This window comes from Molossus molossus, unplaced genomic scaffold, assembly GCF_014108415.1.
Source record: "Molossus molossus isolate mMolMol1 unplaced genomic scaffold, mMolMol1.p scaffold_m16_p_1, whole genome shotgun sequence".
Taxonomy (NCBI): Eukaryota; Metazoa; Chordata; class Mammalia; order Chiroptera; family Molossidae; genus Molossus; species Molossus molossus.
The window spans coordinates 27,933,391-27,956,985 of NW_023425344.1; the positions used below are offsets into that span (position 1 = coordinate 27,933,391).

Consider the following 23,595-nt stretch of genomic DNA (forward strand, 5'->3'; position numbering starts at 1 on the left):
CTTTCTTACAGCTGCATAGTACTCCATTGTGTATATGTACCACTGCTTTTTTATCCATTTGTTTACTGATGGACACTTGGGCTGTTTCCAGATCTTAGCTATTGTAAATAGTGCTGCTATGAACATGGGGGTACATATATTCTTTCTGATTGGTGTTTCAGGCTTCTTAGGATATATTCCTAGACGTGGGATCACTGGGTCAAACGGCAATTCACTTTTTAATTTTTTGAGGTAACACCATATTGTTTTCCACAGTGGCTGCACCAGTCTGCATTCCCACCAGCAGTGTACTAGAGTCCCCTTTTCTCCACACCCTCGCTAACACTTGTTGTTTGATGATTTGTTGATGGCGGCCATTCTGACAGGTGTGAGGTGATACCTCATTGTTGTTTTAATTTGCTTCTCTCTGATTAGTGACATTGAGCATTTCTTCATGTTTCTTGGCCATTTGTATGTCCTGTTTAGAGAGGTGTCTACTTAGGTCCTCTGCACATTTTTTTTTTTTTTTTTTTATCCTCACCTGAGGACATTTTCCATTTTTTGTTCAGGTAGAGTGGGAGGGAGAGAGAGGAACAGAGAGAGAGAGAGAAACATCGATGTGAAAGGAACACATCGAGTGGCTGCCACCCGCACGACCGACCAGGGCCGGGGACAAACTGCAACCGAGGTACATGCCCTTAGCGGGAACTGAACCCGGGTCTCTCAGGACTGCAGGCCAACGCTCTAACCGCTGAGCCAAACCGGCCAGGGCTGCCCATTTTTCAATTGGGTTCTTTCTCTTCCTTTTGTTGAGTTGTATGCGTACTCTATATATTTTGGAAATTAACCCCTAATCTAATGTATCATTGGCACTTGTGCTCCCCATACAGTGGGTTCCCTTTCCATTTTGATGGTTGTGTCTTTTGCTGTGCAGAAGCTTTTGAGTTTGATGTAGTCCCATGTGTTCATTTTTTTCCTTTGTTTCTGTTGCGTTAGGTGATGTATCAGCAAAAATTCTGCTGCGTATGATGTCTGAAATTTTGTTGCCTATATTTTCTTCTAGGATTTTATGGATTCACAGGTCACATTTAAGTCTTTTATCCATTTTGACTTTATTCTTGTGTATGGTGTAAGTTGATGGTCTAGTTTCATTTTTTTGCATGTAGCTGTCCAATTTTCCCAATACCATTTATTAAAGAGGCTGTCTTTACTCCATTGTATGCTCTTGCCACCTTTGTCAAATATTAATTGAGCATAATGTTTTGAGTCCATTTTCTGGGTTCTCTGTTCTGTTCCACTGGTCTACATGCCTGTTCTTGTGCCAGTACCAGGCTGTTTTGATTACAGTAGCTCTATAGCATAACCTGATATCCGGTGTTTTGATCCCACCTACTTTGTTCTTCTTTTTTAAGATTGCTGTGGCTATTTGGGGTCTTTTTTTTGGTTTCATATAAACTATTGCAGTATTTGTTCTAGTTCTGTGAAATATGTTCTTGGTATTTTGATGGGGATTGCATTGAATCTATAGATTGCTTTAGGTAGTATGGACATTTCAATGATGTTAATTCTTCCAATCTGTGAACAAGGTATGTGCTTCCACTTTTTTATATCTTCCTCTATTTCTTTTCCAATGACCTGTAGTTTTCTGCAAATAGGTCCTTTACTTCTTTGGTTAAGTTTATTTCTAGGTATCTTAATTTCTTTGCAGTGATGGTAAATGGGATTGTTTAAATTTTCTCTTTCTGTGACTTTATCATTGGTGTATAAGAATGCCATCAATTTCTTGAAGTTAATTTTGTATCTTGCTACTTTGCCAAATTCATTTATTAAGTCTAATAGATTTTTGATGGAGTCTTTAGGGTTTTCTATGTATAATATCACAGACACAATTTTTAATGGCTACAGTATGCCTGACTGTTTGACATTACTATATTTTACTTTACTGACCTTTTATTGTGAGAGAGATTGTTTCCCGTTTTCTCTGGCATAAACAACCAACATAAACACATTTGCATATTTGATTGTTTACTTCAGACAAATTCGCAGATGTGGAACTCCTGGGCCAAAACTAATGCATTTGAATTTTGATTCGCATTTCCAAAATGACCTTCTAGAAGTGCTTTTGTTTGGTCCATTGGTTTTAAATCAGATTACACTCCCACAAACAGGGTAAGAGAAAGCTGTTCAACGCACAATCAGCAGATCGCAAACTCTTGCTGAACTTGAGCGACTCCTTCCCGGTACCATTGTCTGTGGGCTTTTCAGGGCACTTTTAAAAGAAGGAAAGGGACCCAGCGTAACTCGAGGCCCGTCCCGGGTGGAGGGGCGCCCCTCCGGCTCTCCCCGTACGCACAGGACTGGAAAATCAGTTTCCCTTGGAGGGTCGGGAGCGCAGCTGGGACCCTCCCAGCCCGAGGAAGAGTGCCGGCGCCCCAGCTGTACTCCGGGCTGGGGCGGGGCGCACGCGGGGCGGGGCCTGGCCTGGCGCGGCTGCGGGGCGGGGCCGCTGAGCCCGAGCCCCTCCAGGCCCGCCCTCCGGCCGCGTCCCTGCCGGCCCTGCCGACGTGGCGGGGCGGAAGCCGCCGGGCGCTCCCGCGCGCACTCGGCCGCCTGAGCGGTAAGAGCCCCGCATCCCCTCTCCCCGTCCCCTTCCCTCGGCCGGGCGGGGACAGCGGGTGGTGGGGAGACCCCGCCGTCGCTCCTCGTCCTGGCCCCCGAATCGCGCCCATTGCGTACTGAGAGACCTTCGGCAGGGACTTGTCACCGGGCGCGGGACCCAGGAGGATCGGGTTTGGGGGTGAAGGTCCGGGGAGGCGCCGGCGGCGCGGCCGAGGGCCTTGCGTGGGTGCGGGCGTGTGAGTGTGTGTGTGTGAGTGTGTGTCGCTCCAGGTCCACGCTCATGCACACACCCACATGCCCGCACTCCGGGTCAGCACCCTCGGCCGGCGGGAACCTCTGCGGAGCCTGGCTCCCGGGATATCCAGTCCCAGCACCAAGCCAAGTCTGGAAAAGTTTCCCCAATGTCCCAGGTCGGAGACAGGCAGGCTGCAGGTTCCAGGCAGCCAGGGGCACAGAGGGAGCAGGTCCTGGTAAGGCAGAGGCCTCCATCCCGAGGTTCGTCTGCCTTTGGACTTGGAAAACAGAGTGCAGGCCTTGACCTCCCCCCGGGGCTCACCATCCCTCTCCCTGCACACCCACTCCCTGCCTTCCACCCCAGCCAACGTTGTAAACTGGCACCCCCTAGATTCACAGCCCCCACCCCCCAACCCCGTTGAGTCGTAAACCCTAGCCCAGCCCCACCCACCCAATCTTCTCATGTTCTCCCCTGGAATCTGGTGAGTATTTCCATCCTCCTCAGATCAGGCACCTGAATTTCATTGCCTTTTCCTAGAGTAGAAAGACATCTCTGTACGGGCTGCGTGGGCTCTAACTGTGCCCTGCTGATCCCATCAATTACTATAACTAAACATCTTGAGGTGTCTTTTAAAATCAATTTTTCTTGAATTCCAGAAGACCTCAGCCAAACCTAAGGAAACTGAGGATGAGACCGGCTTGCACCTCAGAGACCTCTTTCTGCCCTCTTGTCTTCCTGGTAGCCCGTTTCTTGCCTCTCTCATTCAATGCTCTCTCCTTCCTTTCCTCCATCAAAAGCTGAGCTCAGGAAAGAATCTGATAAACTCCTTACCTTGCAAGCTTTAAGCAAAGGAATGAACCTTTCAGGATGGAATTTGAGGCACAAGTGAGCCATTGCAGAAGGAATTTGGGGATGGGAGGGACCCTTCCTGAATCTCAGGAATGCAGTTCATATAGTCATTTATTTATAAGACCAGCTTAAATCAAACATTGTTCCTCTTTAATCAATACCAAACAATGCATTTCAGTTCAGTAAATATTTGAGGGTGATCAACCAAGCTAGGTGCTTGTTGGTCACAGTCCTAGAGGAGACAGTGACAGAAACAAATACTCCTTATAAATGCAATCGAAGTATCACAAAAAGTATTGCAAAAATATAGAAGAGGGAGCAATTAATTTTTTGGAAGGAGCAGTGTACATTAAGGAAAATTTCAGAGTAACAAGTTACATTAGGCATTGAGAAACAAATAGTAGTTCGCCAGGCAGTTGGAGGCAGGGCATCCTGGGCAGAGGAACCAGCATAAGCAAAGCGAAAGAGGTGGGAAGGTTTACGAACTGTGTGGGCTTCCCTGATGGAAAGTCTGGTGAGGCAAGAGTGAGGGTGTGTTGAGTGTTACAGGAGGCAGAGATTGGAGCTGTTTATGAGGGGCCCCAGATGCTGTGCAAAGGTATTTAAAGCTTCTGACCAGCACTTTTTTAAATTGGGGAAAGTGGTTTCACACAGGGCATTGTATTACCAAATTCTTATTTTGCCTAATGAAGCCATTAAAAATAAATCCATCCACTATACCACTATTTCATAAAAATGAAAGACAGCTTAATACCAAGGATAGCGTGAAGGCTAAACTTGGAAGATGAAGGCAGTCCTTTACATTTAATAAATTTAGATTGATGAAAAACTTGCTATCTTGTCCTCATTTTTCTGTCATCAGTCTGGTGTTTTCGAACAGAGTATTCAGATCATTTTGTCCATCCTTGTGTTACAGAGGAGGAAGTGAGGAAGCCCAGCAGGAACGAGTGAGTTGTATGCCCACAAAGGAATGGTGGGACCAGAGCACAGCACTTTCCGCCTAGAATACCTCCCACCCTCACTATTTCTCCATGTGGCCTCTTGGCCTGCCCACACAGATGTCCATCCTGAATATCTAGAATTTATTTCTGATGCTGGACGTCTGCATATACTCTTATCCCATCATGCCTAAATGCCCACATCAAAGCCATTTTCAAGGTTCTCCCTTGTACAAGGTCAGTCTAGTTCATCTTTCCCTTATTTGATATGCTGCTGTTCCGCCTCATCATTTAACTAGTTCATGTTAGCTGAAATAATTTCCTGGACCTTCACTACCAGGAATAAAATATAAATGGATTATTCATTTTCTGAAGGATAGTAATCACGTCTTCTCTTTTAAAGTTATTTTTGGAACTGTGATGCTGCTGCTTCAATACCTAGCATAGTTCGGGGAGCATTTTAGGTAATGATTGAATTTACTCATGAAAAAACAAATTTATTCCCAGCCTACAAAGGCTGCTTTATATGCCACCCTTCCTCTCCTTGGAGTTTCCTGAAGAAGCCTTCTTGTTTCTGTGGGTTGAGTCCCCCTAGCTTCAAAGCCACAGGCTTAGCTACAGTGATCAATGTTCCAAACCATAAATCAGGAGAGATTTCAAAGTCTGACCGCCTACGGGGCCCCCAGGCGGAAACTGGGGCTGTCCCAGGAAACAGTGTGCATCATGACTGTAGTCCTGGTGGACTTCAACAGTCACTGCTCAGAAACAGCTGTGTATTTAGAACACACAATTTCTGATGATTTCAGACAAAAGGGCACAGTCTTAAAACTGATTATATCTCTCCTGTCCAGAGTAGATAAAGATCTACCAAAACAAACAAAAAAATTTCTCTTTTTTTGGTTTTGGTTTAGGGGGAAATGTATGCCTATAGCAGACAGAAGTAAATAGACTAGAGATTTGTACAATTGGAAGTTAAAATAGGGCTGAATATTATAGTGACCATTTTTGCTATATTAACAGATGTAAAAATATAGTCTTTCTGAAATTTATAAGTTGTCCATAAATATTTTTTAACAGTATCAGCTCAACAACGTACAGCTGACTTCTTGGGTATTTCTGAAGGAATGGCTTCGTGTTGCTGGTTGAGTGCAGAGCAGCCACAGAGAAAAGAGGTTTCGTAGCAGCAATTTTTCTATAATTGAGGTGAACTGACCTGCGGCAACTTGGCCATTTAGAGGTGGCGAGGGCTGCAGGTTTCCTTCCGTGCTACCTCCCTACCGAGAGTGATATTACCACGAAGTTCTCAGGCAGAGTTTGCCGCACACTCACACATATACCACCAAGTGGGTTCAATTATATAGCTTGTTCCTGTAAGCTTCATCAAGCCCTAGCTCTGTCCTTTTAGGCCCCTGGGGAGGAATCAGGTAACCTCATCAGCTTCAGGTTTTGGTCTTCTCCTGCTATCAGCCAGAAGAAGTAGGGCAGTAAGCTGCTAGGTTCAATATAATCTTATGCCCTGGTACAGGAAGGGCAGAAAGAACCTGTACATTATTTCTTGCCAGTCCACATATCTTAAGCCCCACTGCCATTTTATAATGTCCTTTATGCTAATTAGCACACCCTGGAGTACCTATACCAGAAGGTGAAAGTTGAACCCTCTCAAGAGGTAAACTCTCAATTACAGATATTGAAATGCTAACTAAAGACCTCTGCAGAGCATATTCCTGAATAGGGCACTTCAGATATTAACCCCCCCCCCCCCCCGCCGCAAGGCATAAATGACAAGTTACCCATAAACATGTCACCTGGTATGTGCTGGAGTATTTTAGCATTATGAATGATATCATAACATGTTTAGGACAAAACACACACAACAAAGTGTCCATAATGCTTTTTATTTGCCCACAAATAAAAATGTTTATTACAGCCAGGTTTATGTTCCTACTTATAGAAAAATGAGATAGTTTGGAGCTTCTTAGTAATCCAGATTAATAATAAGGATTTTCAAATGATCTTACAAAGAAATTAAAATAGATAGTGTCTATGCCAACTATTGATGAACCAAAAATAGGAATAACAGTGATATCTCAGCATCTTACTCATAGACCCATTCTCCTTTGGGACCTGCCCCTAGGACCCTGATGAGGATAGGATAAATTACGACAGAGAACCCTTTAGGCCATGGCAATCAAGTAGTGTCCTCTGCCATGAGTCAGCAAACATTTTCTGTAAAGGGCCACATAGTCAATATTTTAGACTTTGTCTGGTCTCTGTCGCAACCACTCAGCTCTGTTGTTGCAGTGAGAATGAAGCCATAGACAGTACACAAACAAATGAACATGTCTGTGTTCTAATAAAACTTTACTTACCAAAACAGATGGAGGGCAGGATTTAGCCAACCTCCATCCTAAGCCAGTCTTGACAAGGTTTTCACAAAAATTTTCACAAGTTTCCAGACGACAAAACTTTTCAGGTACCCCCTCTCAATCCCACTCTCCTCCCGTGAACCACAGTAACTACCCTTTTCTGTATCGTGGCTTTGTATCACTCTTCATTGTTTCACCTAGGCATTGACTATACTCGTTGACAGACCATCTCCAACCTTGAATGTCCTGGGTATTTGGGGAAATCTGGGTGCCATTAAATGAAACACAAACGTTAAGTGGAAGATATAGTGTTATTGGTAAGACACAGGTTTCCTTTTGGATGGGAAGAGATGTTCAACTGGCCATTAGAACTGCTTACCCAGAGGTAGAATTTATTTATAACAACATTATTAAGATATAACTATATATTATATATATTTTTAGTATATTAGGATATAATTCATATACCATAAAATTCACTCTATTAAAGTGTACAGTTCATTGGTTTTTAGGATATTCACACAGTTTTACAGCCATTATCACTATCTAATTTTAGAACATTTTCATCACCCATGAAAGAAATATGTACCCATTAGCAGTCACCCCTCCCTTGAGCCTCTGGAAACCACTAATTTACTTTCTGTCTCTATGGACTGGAGGTAGACATTTGAGACTCAGGACATGAAAATAGCATGTAAAACAGAAGGGATGTGATTCACCAAGGGGAAGCGAGGGAAGCAGCAGGAAGAGGAAATAGCCAGACAACAGATACTCAAGGGGATCTGAGGGTTGGGGATATGAGTTCTTTCGAAGTCTACACCACCAGGTGGCCAGTATGTTAAATAGTTTCTCACACACCATGGTTTTAGCAGCAACCTGAGATTTGACCAATTGATGAACACCAAGGTCATCAAAAATACCCTTGATTTGCCTGAAACTTGGCTTCTTGTATAGTGAGAACACTGTCTTCATTTTATCCCCCCAGAAATTACCTTCTTGAACCAGCCTTCTAGACCTGCACTATCAAGTAAGGTAGCCACTAGCCATACAGGCCTACATAAATTTTAAATTTAAACTATTTAAAGTTAAATAAAATTTAAAATTTATTACATAAAATTTAAAATGATAATGTGGCACTAACACATTTCACATGCTCAAATGCACAGTGCAGATATAAAACATTTTCATCATCACAGAAAGTTCTATTGAATAGCACAGTTCTATGTGATATCTAAACGATAACGAGTTTTGTAGGTTGTTTTGTAATGGCTACATTCCTCATTTGGCTTAATACATCACTTCTTTGCTTCCCGTTTTATCCTTGTGTATTCCTGTCTAAACTGTTGTTTAAACAGAGCCCAGGCCTTCACCAGCTGGTACCCAGCAAAGCACACTTATGTGTATGTATGTGTCTTTCTCAGTGTGAATCTCTGATGACATGGCAAAGCCAAATGTCAAGTATTTTTTGATAAGCTCTTGGGTATTTTCTATGCTTATTCTCATTAGTGCTACAAATATAATTAATAAGGTCATACTAAATAAATAATTTCACAGATACGAATAGTACTTCTAGTTACCATAAGCATATCCCTGCATACCAAGCAAGAGATCCATGAAAGGTTAAAGATAGCACTCTAGGTTTTATTAGTTTTCTATTGCCAGTATAATAAATTACAACAACTTTAGTGGCTTAGAACAACACAAGTTTCTTCTCTTACAGTTCTGGAGGTCAGAAGTCTAAAATCAGTTTCCCTGGGCTAATGTGTTGGTAGGGCTGGCTGCTTCTGGAGTCTCTGAGAGGAAAATGGTTTCCTTGACTTTTTAGCTTCTAGTGGCCCCCTCCTTTGTCTCCAAAGTACATCACTCCAGTTTCTGCTTCTGTCATCATACCACCTTTTCCTCTTTGTAGTCAAATCTCCCTCTGCCTCTCTCTAGTAAGGACACTTGGGATTTCATTTAGGACCCGCTCAGATAATCCAACATAATCGCCCCACTTTAAGATATTTTATTTGAGCACACCTGCAAAGCCCCCTTTGCCATATTAAGAATATTCTCAGATTCCAGGGATTAGGACATGGATATCTTTGGGATGTTTATTCTGCCTACCCCAAGGTTATATAAAGTTTCTTATTGGTTTAGGAAAGCTTATCCTAGCAGACTTAATTTAATTAATTATTCAGGGCTTTCATTAAAGTTCAGCAATTCAGATTGAAGCAGAAAGTTTTTGTTTGTAATCATGTTGACAGATAATAAAATGTCTGATGATGCCGATGACACTGTAGCCACTGGAGACAAAGCAGAAGTTACCGAGATGCCCAATAGTGACTCTTTACCCCAAGATGCAGAGGTGCACTGTGATTCTGCTATGCTTTCAAATGAGCCAACACTGGCTGAGCCCAGAGATGTGCATGAAGATGCAGCCATTCAGGGTGCAGAGACTGAAGACACCGGACACCCTGAGCAGCCTGAAGACACCAGTACCGTGGAGTCCCCCCTCAATGGAGAAGTGACTGAGGATGTGCTTGCGGGATGCATTGATGCCATCAGCCTCGAGGCAGAACTTGGATCTGAAATACCCCTGAAAGAACAGAATAATCCGGTAGGAGTGGTTCATTCAGTTCTGTTCGATCTAAATTCTTACTGATACCTACCGTGGGCACAGATTAGTGCCAAGCTCTGTGAGTAGGGGTGGGGGTTCAGAACATACTGTGAGTATCACCTCTGTCATCAGGTGTGTTGTGTGGTGAGAAAAGACTTATATGAGAATAGGTGGTCATTATACTATTTGCATTTTGATAATTATGTTAATAATAATAACAGCCACCAATAATTGTATATATCCTGTATGCCAGGCGCTCTGCTAGCCACTTTATATGTTAGGTTATTCACAGTTGTTTGAGGTTCTGAGCTGGATATTATTAACCTCAATTTATAGACAAGGCCACGAGGCTTAGAGTTTTCAACAGCTCAGTAAGACACTAAGCTACTCAGTAGCAAAATGGAAAATATTGTAATATTGAACATAATGAGTCCAAATTATTAATGAGCCTGATTCCGCTCTAAACAAGTCAGTGTTTCTTTAATATCACTTAAATTTTAATGCATATTTACAAATCTGCTATGGAGATCTTGGACATTCAGATCGCTATTTTATCATCATACACCATCCCACCTTCCAGGGGATGGAGGCAGAGCATCTTCACGGCCCCTTTCCTTCAGTGCCTGTACCTGTCTCTCTGGGGGGAAAATAGACCACTGTCTCCCATTCAGTACCTTGTGCCAGCCACATCAACACAACCACGGAGCGGGTTTTGTTGACATCTTCACCTCCATCTGCATGTGGACTGGTGGGGGTGGAGAGGCACCCAGCATGAAAGGAGGAGGAGGGCTGCTCTCCTCCAACCCTCCCCTCTAGAGTGATGGTACAGGATGGGGGACTGGGGTCTTCCCTTTGCCAGGCCCCAGCCCTGCTCATCCTGAACTATACCACATCAGATCACCTCCTGGAAGGTGCTGGGAGGGAAACTAAACAGGAAAACAGGGATCTGGGCTTTCCTCCTCCAATCTATCATTAAGTCTGTTAGTTTGGGCAAAACACCTAATGTCACTGTGCCTCTGGTTTTTCCTCTATAAAATGAAAATTTGGCAAATGAAGACCACTAGATATGCTTCTGACTAATGTTTTATGATTCTTTCATTCAAAATCAGCTTCTTTTTTGATGTTTTTAATTTTTCAATTACAGTGTACATTCAGTATTATTTTGTATTAGTTTCAGGCGCACAGCATAGTGGTTAGACAATCATACACTTTACCAAGTGTTCCCCCAATATTTTCAGTCCCCACCCGGCACCAAACATAGTTGTTACAGTATTATTGACTATATTTTCTAGGCTCTACTTTACACCCCCATGACTGTTTTGTAACTACTGATCTGTATTTCTCAATCCCTTCACCTTTCTCACCCAGTCCCCAAAAATCAGCTCTTAGTTTCCTTAGAACTGTTCTAAGGGGAGATGGGCTTTCTTGGGAAGTAGGGTGGTTTCCAAGACTGGAGATGTTTAAACAAAACCAAACAATTATTTTGCAAGGATGTCAGATGGGAATTTGGATCACACGTGGTTGACATAAACGCACAATTTTGTTTCTGAGTTCAGAGAGTTTACAGACCCTTTGAAGCCACCCATGGACCCCAAAAGGGATTAAGAACTCGCAGACTAAAGGTTCTCAACCCTAGATGAACATTTCAACCACTGGGAGAGCTTTTAAAAAATCCTGATGCCAGGGTCTATGTTAGTCTGGATTCTCCAGGGAAACAGAGCCAATAGGATACATATTTATATCTCCTATACCTATGAATGAATACCTATATACCTGACTCTGGAACCGTTTTCCCTCCGTGCTATCTTTCTATTGTGAGGGGCTTTGGTTCCCAATTTTTATTAAAAGTGCTACTGTTAATATCTTTGTCCATTAAGAAAAATAAATCTTAGCCACACCATTCTGACCTGAGATGACTTAAAGAAACTATACAAGTTCCACTAACTCAAAATATATATACTTCTGATGCCTAGATTATATATTTCAATTTCAGACTTTGAATAATTATAACAAGATTGTTAATAAAGAGCACAATAAAAAGTCAGTATAGCTTGGTTGGTGTGGCTCAGTGGTTGATGTGGCTCAAACCATATACCAAGAGGTCGCCGGTTCAATTCCCAGTCAGGGCACATGCCCAGGTTGTGGGCCCAGTCCCCAGTGTGGGCCATGCTGGAGGTGGCCAATTGATGTTCTTTCTCATCGATGTTTCTCTCTCTCGCTCGCTCTCTAACATCAATAAAAAGAAAAAAAAAAATTGTTAAAGTTAGTATGTTCCTATACATTTGCCTTCTTAAACTTTTTGAGTAAGTTGAATGGATCCTGCCTTTGAAAGCACTCTATAAATCTCCTGATGCTACAAGAATGAGCCATAGACAGACAGTTACTCCCCTCCTCTCCCTGCACAACACTGTTAGCTTTCAAAGACGTTTTTGAAGGTGAGAATTCCCCAAAATGAAGTATCACAAAAGTATCTGGATGGAAGTGCAAATATTGGCCACAGACTTGGGTCCGTGGCTCTAGATGTGTGTGTGGTATTGCCTCAGGAGCTCAGATAGGACCAAGGCGTGGGAGGAACGCCTGTGAGTATGTTTGTTCTGAGAAAGGCAGAAAGCCGATAGGGCTGTTGAAAAGGATATCATTATCACCTGGGTCATGTTTAAACTCTTCTGGGTAGTTGCAAATTTAGTCTCTTTTTAAGGATTACCTGAAAAGGGGATTCTACTATCTCTTTTGATAACCTATTTTTTTTATCTTAAGTTTATCTTAAGTCAGTTTTGTGCCTCATCTTCAAGTGTTGTTAATTTGCTCTATTTTACTTGCCCTTTGTTGAACATATAAGAAGTCCTCTCGCAGTGATGAAAACAACTCTTTTTCTGATCCAGAATAAGATGAACTTTACGAAAAATCTTAAATCAAAAGTTCATTTACAAGTTGACTGGGTCTTGAGCACAGGCCCCTGAGGAATGACAGGTCCTATAGGAAAACCTGCAAACTCGAAAGCCTATTTGATCCCAGGTATTTTGGAGCCTAAAAGCATCTCATCACCCCTTTTTAAAAACTTCTATGGGAAAATGCCTGCTTAAAAAAAGACTGGTACAATAGTCTTTGAGAAATTTTATAAACCAGTATCTTCTAGGACACACACCATTTTATAATAATGTACTTACATGTGTATATCTTTCTTTAAGTAGTTTGCATCTGCACAGTTACTTTGGGTATGAGGTCCCTTAAAGTCCTCATCATTAGCTTTACTTTTGCCTGAATCAGCATGGTGGCTATAACTCAGCAGGGAGGTTGGTGTGACCAGGAGGAGGCCTAGAGAAGAGGAAGAGATTAATGGTTCTGCCAGCTGCTCAGCTGGTACCCCTGCTTTGAAGGATCACACCATTCACAGTTTATGCACTCAGAAAAGATATCTCATCTTTGATGCTCCTTCTTTTTCTCATCCATTCTGATGCACAGACTAGAAGCCTTTGAGTTGAGGCTTCCTGCAGGAATCCACTCTGCATCCATGAGACATGTTAAATATATTGGACTAAGCAGATTATCCAAAGCCTCTGTAAGTCCCATGATGCCATGTGTTATGCCCAGGAATCCGAGTGGTCAACTATCTTCAGGATGCCTATATTCTAGTTGCGGAAGACAGGGTGGTATAAAGCAATTATAGCATGTCCTGTCATACTAGATAGAACAGGCACAAGGGAAGCCTTAGAAGGAACACTTAGTCTTTAGCCTCAGTTCAGAGATGGCTGTCTTTAGTGCTAATCAGCAGTGATATTTATTCCCGGAGATCTCGTAGGGCCTTATTAAATGCTAGTCCATTGCCCCCCAAAAGATCCCATCTATATCAAACATCCCTAAATTCTTAACACCAAGAAATGTGACGCAGAGTAAACAGTGTCATCCCCACTGTTCAACACCAATGCATAAGGACAATTATGAAGGTGAAGAATTCCAGAAAGTACTCTCCAAGGAAAACATAGACTACCACCAGATAGTCCTCTTCCTAGAAAAAGAAAAGGAGAATGTTTAAGTAATAAAATTGCTGTTGCAGGAGACAACGAAGAGAGAACATAGGCCAAGACATGCTGATAGATTTTTGCCTCTTGAATGAGTGACTAGAATTTGCTCCAATTCTGTTTTAGTATTTCTTCTTTTTTTGCCTGCTCTACATGATGGCACTCAATTTTAGGCTTGAGCAACCAGATGGATGCTGGTGCCATTTTGCCATATAGGTCATTGCTTCCTAAATCTGGTGGTGTATTGGAATCACCTGGGAAGTTTGTTAGAAACTCAGGTTCCCGAGCTCTACCCTGAGAGATTTGTATTCAAAAGATCACAATGAAAGCCAAGACTCTATTTTTAATAAGTTCTCCCAGATGATACTCTTACAGTCAGTCTGTGGACCAGTGTTTGGGAACCAGAAAGAGCTAGTTAGGGGATGGGGTGAAATTGAGAAGATGGCAAGGTCAGTACTGAACACACTATGGGACATCTAAATGAAGAGATTTTGTGAACAGTTGGTTATAATGGTCTGGAGTTCATGAGAGAGAGAGAGAGATCGGGAGGCCATGAGTACTTGGATATTATTTAAGTAATGGGAATGGGTGAGATTGCCCAACTGAAAAACAAAACAAAACAAAAGACAGAGACCAGAACTTGGCCCTGGAGGGCTCCTATTTCTAAGCCAGTTTGATCCTACACAGCTCTTAGGTTCTTTTTGACAGGTTGTGATAGTCAACAAAGAAGTTGAGATGATGAGAGTTACCTCTTCTCACCATAATCTCACTATCACATTCAATCAGTGAAATGAAGTCTCAAATCACATTGTACCACACTGACATTTTTAAGTTAAACATTAATTAAGAAGGTTAAAAACAGTTCATGAGAATTGTTTCTCCTGCCAGGCTTGAGAGCATCCCAGTGTTCTGTCCTTTTAGGTGCCTTGACCAGCAGCCCGAGTGAGATTCACTCAAGACAAATGCCTGGGATTCTAGAGACAGGGCTTTCTTCCCTTCATAGTTGGCACCAAGAAACCAGAATTTCCCAGAATTCAGAGCTGGATGGAAGACCATTTAGCACAGGGCAACCTCCTTTCTTATACCCTATTCATGTTAAGATAGGAAGAGGCTCTAAAATATGTTTAATCATCTACAGAGCTCAAATGGCTTTAATTTTATCATCTAGAAGCCCCTTCAGATACTCAGATAAACAGTCCACCACGTTTACCAGTTAAAACTGGTTTCTGCAATTTAGCATGCTAATTAGCAAAGCATCAGGTGTTAATAGAGATTCAGATAATAGAAGTGAATATTTAATTGGAATGTTGGCAGCACTTGGATTGTAATTTGATCCAAGGGGCCCCCACAATGTCACAGTATGTATGTAGAAACTGTCTAAAGTTAGCCAAAATCATAATACTAAATGATGGACCAAAAAAGTCAGAGTCAGATCCTCAGAAGAAGGGGACAGGGGCCGGAGGGGGGGGGGGGTGGGGGGGAGATAAACCACAGAACTTATGAAAATAGACAACAATGCTGGTGGGGGTGGGGTCAGGATCCAGAGGAGGGTGTCAATGGGGGAAAAGAAACATCTGTAACAAAAATAAATTAATTTAAACAAAAGAAAAGAAATAGGGCATGGAAGCCATGAAAATAGAGTATTTTAAGAATGAAAAAAAAATAGTTCAGCTTCAGATGCTACTGAGCAATCAAGGAATAAAATGAGTCCATGGCTTTGACAATAAGGAGGTCATTGTGACCTTGATGAGAATGGTTTCATGAAGTAGTGGCCACAGGAGAGTTACTGTGGTGGGTGGAGGAGTGAAGGGGGAGTGAGTACAGAAGGGAGCCACCTTTTCTAGGAGGTGAAGAAGAAAGATGTGGGGCAGAAAATAGATTAAGTTTCTTTTGTTTGTTTTGTGCCCCTAGCGGGAACCGAACCCAGGACCCTCTGGTCCGCAGGCCGACGCTCCAACCGCTGAGCCAAACCAGCCAGGGCGAAAATAGATTAAATTGTAAGGAAACGTTTGTCAGCATGAATTTCATTTGTCAGTTTTAAGATGGAGGAATCGGGAGCATGATTGAAAGTAGACAATAGAGAAAGGTTGAAAAGCCAGGAGAGAAAACCTACCCAGGCCCAGAAGAGTTCAGGTAGAGGTAATAATTGTAACTAATTGTAATAATTGTAAGAGGAAGACATCACTTCCATTGATTGAAGTTACAGCTCTTTCCTAAGAGTTGTGAGTGGAGGTGCAGCAAAGTTTAATGTGTGTTTAGACGGGTTTTTTATGTAAGCCAGTGTGTTTTTGTGCATAAAAAGGGCTATTCATACTTTTAATTTGGGTTAAACAATTGGTGTTCAATTTATTACAGTTACAGATTCAAAGTTTCACTTCTCCCTAGGCTTTATATTCACCTCACAGAATTTTATTTAGAAATCTAGCAAAATTGAACAATCACTTTCAAGGGGCTTTTGATTAATACTTGATCCTTTTTACCAATTTAAAAACATTTAAATGCTGTATTTTTAAATAGCATCTATAAATTTAATATGTTCTATTTCCCTTTTAAGTTGCCTCATTGATCTACTTAAACAAAATGTTGCTAAGTGCTTAAAAATTGTTACAAATATACTAAACTAAATTCATAGAGTAAACCTAAAGACCTCTTAGATATTATAATAATTTGCATTATTTTAGGAAGATTTCAATGTAAAATCAGAAGTCTGATAATTAAATTATTCATTTTAATTGGTTTTCAAAAATTGATGCTCAAATCAGTCAAATTCCTTAAACCTTAGTAGTACAGAAAAGACCAAATATGAACAAAAATATTAATAGCCTGACTTTGATGCTTTAAACCTTGCTATATTTAACTTTAAGTCTTCCCAGAGTTGGATGATTCATACTCACCAAGGAAGAAAATTACCTGGAAATAACTGAGGCCATTTTCGATCAAATATTTTGGCAGAGCTACAAGTATCCAGAGCAGTTCACATCCTTCCCAGTGTCACACTGAGCCCCTTTTTCGAGAAACTATGTCATGAGTTACAAAACCTAAAAAGGGTTTGGTGTCACAGCTCTCGCCACTCACATCGCTACACACGTTATACACAGCACCTGATTCTTGGTCTCCTCAAGGAAACAGGACAACCAGATTGACCTAAGACAGGTTCATTTATTTTCTGTCTAAATGTTAAAGACATTTTAATTCTATGGAATCTAAAATTTGTACAATGTTTTCTGTCTAATGATACCATTGAACTTTATAGCCTAAAATAAATGTATTTTCTGTTGAAAGATTTTTAAATAAGATACCGGATACATAAATGTCTTTTTTATTTAAAGAACTTTGAACCTAATGGAATCTTGCATTCTTTCATTTTCTTAGGACTGTACAATGGTTATAGATGTTTAAATAATCTCCAGTTGAGTTTTGGATATTCCTCATGATCAAGCCAGATCTGAATTGCTGTTACCAGATGAGGTCATTCTTCTGAGATTTTATGGGAAGGGTGCAGGAAGTTGAGAGAGTTTTTATCTAATGACTTCTGTTTTCTCTGTATAATAGGATGTGAAGTTGTCTGATAAAGGAAATGGGGGTTTCATGGCATGAGGATGAGAAAAAGGCTTTAGAATACCATATTTGATGACGGAAAATCTAAGTAGATCCATTCTATCTGCTCTCTAGTCTCATAAGCATGTGACATTAAAGCCATTTAAAGGGGAAACAATACTCATGGTGAGATGTATTTATAATTCACGTTGAACATTTAGTTTATATGGTTTTTATATTAAATGTGCACATTTAGTCATTGAGTATTTGCCACTGATAAATATTCTTTGTAGCTGATCAGGAGGTCATAGCTCAGTGTCAAAGGAGCTTTATTAATAAATCAATTGAAGTTGTCACTTATTATACTGCAAAAAGTTTCAGATTTATTTCACACTTATTTCCATTTGCTAGTTAATTACTAGCTGTCAGAGCATATTAAGTATTATAAATTTGAGTCAGAAGCTGTCACCCATAAGTGTATTAACTCTCCTAATCACATAGGTAGTGATTTTTTCCATAAAAGAATGATATTAATCATCAGCTTACATCTGTCTTTGTGATGGTATAAAATTGCCATTGGCTTCCAATGCTGAAGTGAAGAAAATCAATGTAGACATCAAAAATGAAAGCTTACAGTCATGAATCATGAGTATTTCCATTTATGTTAACAGGCTTCTCATTGTTTTCAACAGAAAAAAACGTCAGCCAGCTTTCAAAGCTTTTGACTTCTTAGCGTTAAAAATGTAGTTTATAATTGTTATTATTTATTATTATTATTATTACTAGTTAACATTTATGAAGCATTTAAGTGCCAGGCACTATGCTCACAGCTTATATAAATTATTTCTTTTAATCTTCACGATAAACCTCTGAGACCATTGGTTCTTATGCCGATGGTGCTTCTACTACCATATCGTCTGTTCTGTAATGAGGTAAACAATGGCTTAAAGGACTTTAGTAACTTGTTGCCCAAAATGGCAGAGCCTGGAGTCAAACCCAAGCAATTTTATTCCATAACTTTCTCTTGACCAGAAGTCTACACTGATGAATGGTGTTTGATATTTACCAAGTGAATAAACTAGGATTTGGGTGCAAGTAACTAAAATCCAACTTATTATAGTAGCTTTTATAAAATAGCAAAAAAATGTTCTCACTAAACAGAAAGAATGGAGATAGGCAGCTACTCACATTGGTTTAGTAGCCCAGCAGTCCAGGACCAGGGTCTGGTATTCCCTGGCCTTTTCTCATGGCAGCAAAAATGGCTGCTTCTGTTTCAAGCATATGTCCACATTCAGGTCAGAAAAAAATAAGGGGAAGAGCTGGCATTAGCCATACCTGTACAATTTATTAGGAAAGCAAAACTTTCCCAGTTATATCTCATTAATATAAAACTGTTCCACATGTTCACTCTTATCTGCAAGAGTGGCAGGCAGCAGGGAAAAGGGAGTTGGAGATGACTGATGGACCAGCCTGGGGCCAAGAGTTATAGAATCTACAAACTTTGTAGGAATTTTTCACTTCTTTCTTAACTACTTTCGTTCTTCCTTTTTTTTTTTCTTTTTTGAGTGAAAGAGCTGCAATTCTCCAACTCCTAATTTGTTCTTGCCTCATTTTCTAGAATGTATTCTTAGATAGTAAAAGAAAGCTGTGGTTTCACTAATTGGATCAGGATGCATTGGTTGCAAGTAACAGAAACTATTGCACACTTAAGAAAACAGATAGGTTTCAGTTATTTATTCAACAAATAAATGTATTAAGCATTCTTTTATTATTTTTTTTTTTTTATCCTCACCCGAGGACATTTTTTCATTTTTTGTTCAGGTAGAGTGGGAGGGAGAGAGAGGAAGATAGAGAGAAACATCGATGTGAAAGGAACACATCGAGTGGTTGCCACCCACACAACCGACCAGGGCCGGGGACAAACTGCAACCGAGGGTACGCGCCCTTAGCGGACCGAACCCGGGCATCTCAGGACCGCAGGCCGATGCTCCAACCGCTGAGCCAAACTGGCCAGGGCGCATTCTTTATATCCCATGGGCTCTTCTTGGCTCTGGGGATACATCAGTGGAGAGGAAGAGAGAAGACACACACACACACACACACACACACACACACACACACGTTATGCAGGAATCTCACAGAACCCAAAGATAGGAATGCAGCAGAGCCTTGAAGAGGAACAGGAATTGGGAGCTAATAAGGTGTCAGGAATTCAAACAGCTTCTCCGACTATATCTCCATTCTGTTTACTCTGCTTTCTCTTAATTCTTAGTTTGCATGGTTGATAGAATATGGTCACCCTACATTGCCTGAGTTTTGTATTCAAGCAACCAGCTCAAGCAGAATCCCTTAGTCACAACTCAAATGGCTAAGCAAAAGGATTTGAATCTACTAAGCCCACAGACAGGGGGAGATATGGTTACAGGGGTCATTGTGAATGGAGTAGGATACTTTGAAAGTGTCTACTTTAAAAGGCTACTTGTTGCTGCCACCATCTCCAGGCTCATTGATGCTTTTCTAGACATTTTACCTATCACCCATGGCAAAGCTCGCTCCTCCCACCCCAGAGATTTGAAAGTTAACTGTATCTTGAAGAGCATAGCTGTTTAGTTCTATAAAAACTACATGAATCAAATTAAAACAACAATGAGGTATCACGTCACACCTGTCAGAGTGGCTGCCATCAACAAATCATCAAACAAGTGCTGCTAAGGGTGTGGAGAAAAGGGAACTCTAGTACACTGCTGGTGGGAATGCAGACTGGTGCAGCCACTGTGGAAAACAATATGGTGTTACCTCAAAAAATTAAAAAGTGAACTGCCATTTGACCCAGTGATCCCACTTCTAGGAATATACCCTAAGAAGCCTGAAACACCAATCAGAAAGAATATATGTACCCACATGTTCATAGCAGCACTATTTACAGTAGCTAAGATCTAGAAACAGTCCAAGTGTCCATCAGTAGACGAATGGATAAAAAAGCAGTGGTACATATACACAATGGAGTACTATGCAGCTGTAAGAAAGAAAGATCGCTTATCCTTTGAGACGACATGGAGGGACCTGGAAAGCATTATCCTAAGTGAAACAAGCCAAGCAGAAAAAGACAAATACCACATAATCTCACTTATTTGTGGAATATAATGAACATAACAGCCTGAGGAATAGGGTAGACCCAGAGACGTGGAAGTAGGGTACAGACTGACAACCCTCAGAAGAGGGGGTGTAGGGGGGTAGAGATAAACCACAGAACTTATATGCATGTACGCATAACCAATGGACATGGACAACAAAGCTGGGGACAGGGTGGGGGGGTGGGGAGGAGGGTGTCAATGGGGAAAAAAAGGAGAAACATCTGTAACAAAAATAAATTAAAAAAAAACAACACTGCATTAATCAAAGTTCTTTTGAGCTTTTTCAAATCACTCTTGTGCCCTAATATATTAAATCCTTTCCCCACCACAGCCTTGTCCCTGTCTTCTAGGTAATGGGAGACTTGGGTCTTGGTTGACATTGAACTCCCTTCTCACTTCAAGCTAAGCGCTCAGAAGCCAACACCACTACTAACCAATTTAGTTCCAAAGTACATATTGCAGTGTGGGTTGGTATATTCTTTTAGGGCCCTTATAACCTATAGTGAGACATGGTTCTTGGTAATAAAAAAAAATTGTCTTTGCTTCAAACCTATGCATGTTTTTTTCCCATTCAGGGATAAACTGAATTGTTGATTTCATGGCTAATCTGTTTTTCTACAGGCTGTGGATTCCCCTCCACCCGGAGGGAGATGGGCAGGCTGGGGATCCTGGGGCAAATCTCTGCTCTCATCAGCATCTGCCACAGTAGGTAAGCATTGTATCTTGCATTTGAATGGATAAAGTTCAGAAGCCTAAAAGGATATGATAGTATAATTATGCTATGTACTGATAGAGTTTATCATTAGCCCATGAGATAATCATTTTTAATGCTTGAAGTGCTTCATATGTATTAATACATTTATTCCTCGTGCATGTATGCATAACCATGGACATGGACAACAATGCTGGGGATGGAGCGGGCGTGGGGGGGCAGAAAGAGGGTGTCAATAGGGGAAAAAGTAGAAACATCTTTAACAAAATTAATTAATAACATTAAAAGAAATACATTTATTCCTAAAAATAACCCTATAAGGAGGTGCTCTTATTTTCTCCATTTTAGAGATAAGAAAGCTGAATCACAGAGAGGCAAAGACCTTGTCCAAAGTCAGGAGTACTAGGTTGAGGTTTGAACCAAGTTGTATAAAAACCACTATATTATATTGACTCTTAAAATACAAGATTTGGAATTTTAAAAATATATTGTTAAAACTTTATGCTTATCATTCCATTTGAATGTTCTCAAATATACAGCCTACCCCCTAAAAGGATCTATAAAAGGCACTTCATCAGTAGAGCACTGAAATACAAGTAGAAAAAATTATGCAGGTAGGAAGGATATATTATAGATAGATAGATAGATAGATAGATAGATAGATAGATAGATAGATAGATAGATGATAGATAGATAGATAGATAGATAGATAGATAGATAGATATCTGCCAAGGCTAATAGAGTTACTGTAGTTGAGCATTGATCTTAACTCTGAGCTTCATGGCTGCTAGTATTTCTCATTGAATGATAAAATAAAACTTAGTTTACCTAGCCTGGGCCCAGTGGCTCAGTTGATTGGCACATCATCCCATGCTCCAAAAGGATCACAGTCAGGGCATGTACAAGAGGCAACTGATCGATGCTTCTCTCTCTCTCTCAAATCAGTAAAAACATATCTTTGGTAAGGATTAGTAAGAAAAAGAAACTTAGTTTATTTAGATAAAATTTATTGTTTTTGTGGTATTAATTTTTTGAAGCAATTTTTTCTATTAGCTCTTATACAAAGAGAAAATATAATGGACAGTGTCTTCATCAGTGTGGGTTTGTCAAAATATTCTTCATGTGTCCATTTCTTAGATCCACTTTTCATGAAAACTGAAGGTATAACACCAACATGCCTAAGATAATTTAGCAAAGGCATTTCATCTTGAAGGTAGAGAGTGAGGAGCAGGACAGGGGAAGCCATACGTAACATAGCTTTAACATCTTTTAACTCGGGTGTCTCAAGATTAGTTCATGGCCATAAGCATCTTGTGATGGGCCATGATTGGTCCAATCTGTTATTACTTCTTAAACCAGGAGGGATGGAAGGTCTGCAGGTGTTTGCCCCACTGCAATGGACCATGGTCACAATTTAAGGACCAGATATCTAATTTGATAAAATTTAGACTTTCTGGAAGAATGGATAGATTATGTCCCCCTAACTCCATGTCTGTCAGGGACATGGGAGTTCTGGCAGGAAGTAGACAGAGTTCAAATAAATGTTGGCCTCTCTGGCGAGAGCCTGGAGAGCATGTTTTTCTATATGCTAATTGAAGGGGACAGGTATGCAGTGGATACTACATAGGGAAATGGCAAAATTAACCAAATTAAAGCGGAGAAGCCTGTGTTGTTGTCTGAACAGGATATAATCTCCCCATGAGAGTGAAGATAAGCACCTGCAGGCAGCCTGCTTCCTAGGAAAAACGGTTGAGCTCTTAGTGGCTAACAAATGGATGTTGTCACTGGCCGCACTTAGGACTGCCATGCTTTCTGAACCAAAACCTACAAGTGTGGAGTCTAAAAGTTTTTGAAATTGGGATAAATCATGGGAAAGTAAATAATATGGCCACTGAATTCTACAGCTGTCCTCATGATTTATGTCATAAACAATAAAGTGTTCTAGGTGCTTCCAGTTATAATGGTGTCCAGATCTGCCCTGGTTTATAATGAATTCAGTGCTTTAGAAGGTTCTTTTATAGACAGAGGGTGTACTTTCGTGTTAATATAGGAGTTCCTTGCACAGTAAATACAGAAATCAACTGCCCTGGAGGGTAGCGGTTCCAGGTGTTTTTTGTGTGCACATTTACAGGTGCACCTGCCTATAACTGCTCTGCCATGGTTGGTCTGACTGTTTGCTATTGTTTCTCATCGATCAGCAGCTACACCTCATCATTTGACTTTGGGCTTCTCTGGACTCTTACGAGGTTTTCCATCCATCAACTGACAGCTTACCTGTTGAATTTACTATCTAGCATCTTAGGTATCTTGTTGTAATCTGACCTTTGCATATGTATGACCTTGTGCAGCCTTGGTCCCAGTGGACTGTGCTGCAAGGTCTCTGAGTTCTGTTACCTACCTCGAGTATAACCAGTAGATGATGCTGGTTTTACTGCTTAAAAAGCACAGTGTTATTTCTGTGGCAGGTTTCACCTCATGCTGGTAGACACTCATCTTTTGACTTGATCAGAAATCGATGTCTTAATCTGTAGCCTGTGTTTGTGTTTGGTGTTGCTCTTGAAGCTTCCCTGTATCTAAGTTACCATGAAGATGATAAATATTGTATCTT

At 40.9% G+C, this 23,595-nt stretch overlaps 1 protein-coding gene across 3 annotated transcripts in view; it reads left to right on the plus strand.

Annotated features, from left to right (window-relative positions):
• The first annotated feature begins 2,541 nt into the window (after positions 1–2,541).
• Positions 2,542–23,595, plus strand: part of FAM114A1 (family with sequence similarity 114 member A1) — a 59,274-nt gene continuing 38,220 nt past the window's right edge. For 2 of the 3 annotated variants that reach the window (XM_036244269.1, XM_036244279.1), the window contains exons 1-3: positions 2,542–2,596; positions 9,233–9,585; positions 20,897–20,984. In XM_036244269.1, the coding sequence (XP_036100162.1) occupies positions 9,241–9,585; positions 20,897–20,984 (433 nt within the window). In that variant the 5' untranslated portion in view covers positions 2,542–2,596; positions 9,233–9,240. Of the gene's footprint in view, positions 2,597–9,232; positions 9,586–20,896; positions 20,985–23,595 lie in introns of those variants that run through there. The other variant, XM_036244289.1, reaches the window with a different exon arrangement.